This window comes from Gigantopelta aegis, chromosome 12 (genome assembly GCF_016097555.1).
Source record: "Gigantopelta aegis isolate Gae_Host chromosome 12, Gae_host_genome, whole genome shotgun sequence".
Taxonomy (NCBI): domain Eukaryota; kingdom Metazoa; phylum Mollusca; class Gastropoda; order Neomphalida; family Peltospiridae; genus Gigantopelta; species Gigantopelta aegis.
In genome coordinates, this window is record NC_054710.1 from 8,028,711 (window position 1) to 8,033,710 (window position 5,000).

The following is a 5,000-nucleotide window of genomic DNA, read 5'->3' on the forward strand; positions in this document are numbered from 1 at the left end:
GGTTCCTGAAATGTAACACTGCTAAAAGTAGAATGGAGAGAAATTTCAACCGTGAGCTATTCAACAATAGACAACGACAACTATGGAAGCATTTCAATTCTGGAATTCATCATCTCCATTTAATGAGCTTGTGGAATTGTTCAAGCATGGACTATTCGAAAAATGAAGCATTCCATTTCGGAATTAATCAGTGAATTTTAATAATACAATAGCTTTGTTTTCATTCATTGACTAATGGAACAACTCTAGAAATGGAGTAGTTGTTTGAAAGTAGTAGTAATTCTTAATTCATCATTTTTATTCATCGTTTATCCAATTTTCATTATGGACTATTTGAAAATGGACGACTTTAAAAGCAACTACTGAACAATGTTTGTACAAAGATTTTCCTTTGTATAAATGACACAAGTGAATATTTCATCGACAGTTGTTTAAATGACACAATTTGACTTAACTTCTTTAATTTCTTGACAAAAACAAAATGAAGGATTTCACAAATGTTGACATATTTGCCTTCGTGGTGTACGTTATCTTGTTCTGTATTGGAATACCAGGAAATCTCGTCATTGTTCTCAGAGTAGTAATGGACCGGAAGTTGCACAACCCTACCTTTATAGTTATTTCCGGTCTGGCAGTGGCGGACTTCCTGTTCCTGGGCTGCAGAATTCCGCTAGAAATTCTCCACCTTCTCAGCGTCAACTGGGTTTATGGCCGATTTCTTTGCAAGATTTCTTATTTTCTTTACCAAACCGCTAGCTATTCGGCTGCCTACCATTTAGTTTTGATGGCTGTTATTAGGTATTATTTATTAGTGCATCCGTTTTCCGCTGTAGTACATTTGAGTACAAAAAAGGCGTGTTTAGCCACGCTAACGATTTGGGTTCTTACAGCACTGTTACTTTTGCCTGTGACTGTTATTAGCGACACTGACACTATGGTGTACCAAGGTGTTGTGTATATCCACTGTACTATTAATCCGAAAGACCAAAATTCTTTCAAAATTTTTGTGATCTGTTACAGTATATTTTCCTACGCTCTTTTCCTTGTCATAATTGCTGTACTGCACAGTATCAAAGCACGTGCAGTTGCACGCGCTGTGCGTGGTCTGACAGACAAAAAGAAGCGCCAGATGTCGACTATGGTGGTTCTGGTGATCATGTTGTTTGGAGTTCTGCTCCTGCCCGTGCACGTGAAGAATCTCGTGGGCGTATTCGTTTCCATTCCTCGGAGTACTGCACTCCAAGCCACCGACCTGCTGTTTCGATCCCTTGCTTATGCCAACAGTTGCATCAACCCGCTCGTTTATGCCTTCTTGTCCGCACAGTTTAGAAAGAGTCTTAAACGAATTTGTCGATGCACTAGAGTGAACACTTCACGTCGATCAAGCGTGTATCAGTTATATGCAGGTCCCTCCACACCAAATCATTTACCACTGTCGATAACGTTAAGAGGTTTTAATGCAGCTGATACATATCAAGTGTCGGCCATCTAACTCAGTCAGAACACGTATCAAATAGTGCCACCTCGCATGGTATTAGTATTCAAGTGTTAACGGTTAAGATGGCTTGGCGCGCGGTCGGTTTGGGATCGATCCCCATCGGTGGGCCCGTAGGCTATTTCTCGCTCCCTGGTACATCAAAGGCCGTGGTATGTGCTATTCTGTCTATGGGATGGTGCATCTAAAAGATTCCTTGCTGCTAATCGAAAAGAGTAGCCCATAAAGTGGCGACAGCGGGTTTGCTCCCTCAATATCTGTGTGGTCCTTAACCATATGTCCGACACCATATATCCGCAAATAAAATGTGTGTAATGCGTCATTAAATAAAACATTTCCTTCCTTCCTTTTTGCTTCAAACACATTTCATTCCATTTCCCCCACAATTGAATAATATCGTCTTTCTTTTAGAAATATTACCAATACATCATTTATCCGCATGCTTAATGTATATGACATGGCACATCTATATTGTGTAACGATATGACAGGTGACATTATAGACCATCAAATAAATAGACAGAATCACATACCAGTCGTTTTACCGTGTTATTTATTGCACGAGTTTATAGTGCGCAAGAGTTTTATAAAGTTTTACCGGGGCGTAGCGTGATCTGAACCTGGGGGGTTCGAATATGAACCAAGTGGACCTTTTTCTATTTTGTTTTTGCACCACCCGAAACTCCATATTTATAAACCTGTATGTTTTAGTACTGAAAGCGGACCATTTGCTATGCCCCTGTTTTATAGAGTTGTATAAAGCTGTATCCTAACCGGACGCGGGCGACAGGAACGATTTGGGTTTTTTAGAAACCATTGATTTGAATTGCTGCATCCTAACCGCACGCGTACGGCGCTACATATAAATCTGTCGCGTCGCACGCGTGCGGTTAGGATGTGGCAGTTGAAATCAATAATTTCTAAAATAATCGCTCGCGTCCTGTTTGGATACAACTTATTAAATCTTGCGTACTATAAACGATTACAATAAATAACATGGCGAAACAAATGGCATTATGGTTCTGTATTTATTACCCATGTGCTTAAAACTATTTTGGTACATATCAAAGTGATACTATATAGTCCAGAGCCGGATTAAGCAACTGCGGGGCCCGTAGCAAAACATAGCATAGGCCCCTACTACTGGCTAGTTACAAAAGTAAACGCCCCCCCCCCCCCCCCCCCTCAACTCACGCCCACTATTATCATAGCTTTACATACAACATAATCACACCTTAATGTTTGAACAATCAGTCAGATGTATTGTCGAAACAAAAGGAATCTTGCCAACAGTATTAAAAACCAGTGCAAATGCCATTAAACTATAATGTAACTGCATGTATGCCCCGAAAACGTGCGTCAAAGTGTAGGCCAGTAGACAAGTGTGATTGAGGCTCAGATTATCAAATTACCAATGACAACACAGTCAGTGTTAAAGGAACGCAGGCCCGTAGGAACAGTAGTCTTATCGGACCTCCATAGCTTAGGAACCATAGTCCCATCCGGACTTTCATTCCTGGTTTATTTTTAAGTTGTTTTTATCCTAGGACTTGTATTCCTACCGGACTTAAATTCCTCCTACAGCAGTGACAGAAATACTAGTCCGGCAAATTAGATGTCCGTTTATTATACTCTGCAATATGCACGAGCTGCCAGAAAGACACGAGAAGAAAATGAGTCTTTGGCAGCCTTCCCTCGTAGTGTGATGGATAACTGTACGAGTCTCTTAAGATTGTTGTGGGTTCAGATCTCCATGTAAAAAAATATTTTATAAGTTTTGAGTATCAACTTAATTTTTTTTTTTTGTTTACGTCATATACTTGTGGATCAGACACGTTAGTGAATTTTTGTAATTGTCTTACATTTTTGTTAGCATATTGAAGTAGGACGAATATCTTGCTTTTTTCAAAAGTATATAAAGCAACTACAGATATAAAGTAGGCTATATGTCCATGTGTTCAACACGAAGAAATATACCCCCCCCCCCCTCAATATGTAGCCCAAAATTGTTTTAAAAATGTATATATGAAAACTGGTAACTCCAAAAAAACTAACATTTGGTGAACAACAAAAGACAGTTTCTATATGCACCAACATAATTTTTAATAATATGTTTTGTAAATTTATATTTTGACGGCAAGTCACAATCTGATTAATTGTGATTTTCTTAATCTTTGTCCGATCGGACTTTCATTCCTCGGAACCTGTATCCCTAGGAATTTAAGTCTGTGGAACGTGCATTTCGAGGAATGTAAATCCGTGGGACTTTTATTCCTGGTACTCCTAGTCCACAGGACTTTCAATCCTAGTATTCCTAGTCCTTTGGAATTTATTTCCGATGGTTTGCTTATTACATATATATATGATTCCTGAAAATCCCTGAAATAAAACTTTAAAAACTGTACTTAGTTCTAGTAGTTAGTACTTATAACTAGTACTATAATGACCACAATACTACAATATAAAATAACAGGAATAATAAGCATGAAAATTTGACTTTTATTGATGAACAATTAAAAATAGCATCAAAACACTTGAAGTTAATTATCACTGACTGCCTGATGGCAGTTTCGACCATAAATAGCACAAGATATGAGTTGGAGAAAGGGTCTCTGTGTTATTATACCTGGCCGTTAGGAACATCATAAGCGTTCGAGACTGGGTAGAGGTGTGAGGCGGGGGGGGGTCAATGGACACGTTCGGGCAAAATAAGCTGGCCTAAAATCTTCACCATGCATTTCCATAATTTTACTTACAATATTAGTTGTATTCCATGTAAAAATGCAGACTGATTTGTTTGGAATCCTATTTAGCGTCTTGTTAGTAATGCGAATATAAATATACGTTGTGTTCCAAATTCGGACATTTTCGTTTCATTCGGCCAATAATGATCAGCATGACTCCCCCACCCCTTCTCCCAAAAAGGGAGTCTGAATGCCTATTGCGATGAAAACGGTCAGGTGTAAAAGTGTCATAAGTAGTTAGTCTGTTTAAAAGGATCTTTGTAAATTGTGTGTGCATATTATTGACAGTATGATAATTGTTCAGGGATTACTGTTTTGTTTAGTCAGTGTAGTAGCCCATTGAGCAGCTAAAACCCACTCTTAGTCATTGATATTTCTATTAATTGATGAACATTAATGAAAACCATTTAACATACTTGTTTATCGATGGTATGGTTTGTTGGGACTAAGATATCATAGAGGCTAGAGTCTGTTATGTCATGTGTTAGACCAAATTAATTTTTAAAATGAGCAAAATTGACAAAGCAGACACATGTTCAGTAAGCTATGCAGGGGAGAGGTCAAGAAATTTGCTTTGAAGAGGAGTGTTTAGAACACGCCACCCCACACCCTATGTACACGCGCCTGCAACATTATTGACAGAAAGGCACAAACTTAAAATTATATAATAACAAGATAATGTATATAACACAAATATCACATTTTTATTGTTAAATTATTATTATTATTTATTATTATTATTATTATTAGTATTATTATTAT

General features: G+C 38.0%; 1 protein-coding gene across 1 annotated transcript; it reads left to right on the forward strand.

Annotated features, from left to right (window-relative positions):
- Window positions 1-429: 429 nt before the first annotated feature.
- Window positions 430-1,492, forward strand: LOC121385799 (galanin receptor 2b-like). The gene has a single exon (XM_041516587.1). It carries the CDS (start codon window positions 482-484, stop codon window positions 1,490-1,492), a length of 1,011 nt encoding a protein of 336 aa, XP_041372521.1. The 5' UTR covers window positions 430-481.
- The last annotated feature ends 3,508 nt before the right edge of the window (window positions 1,493-5,000 follow it).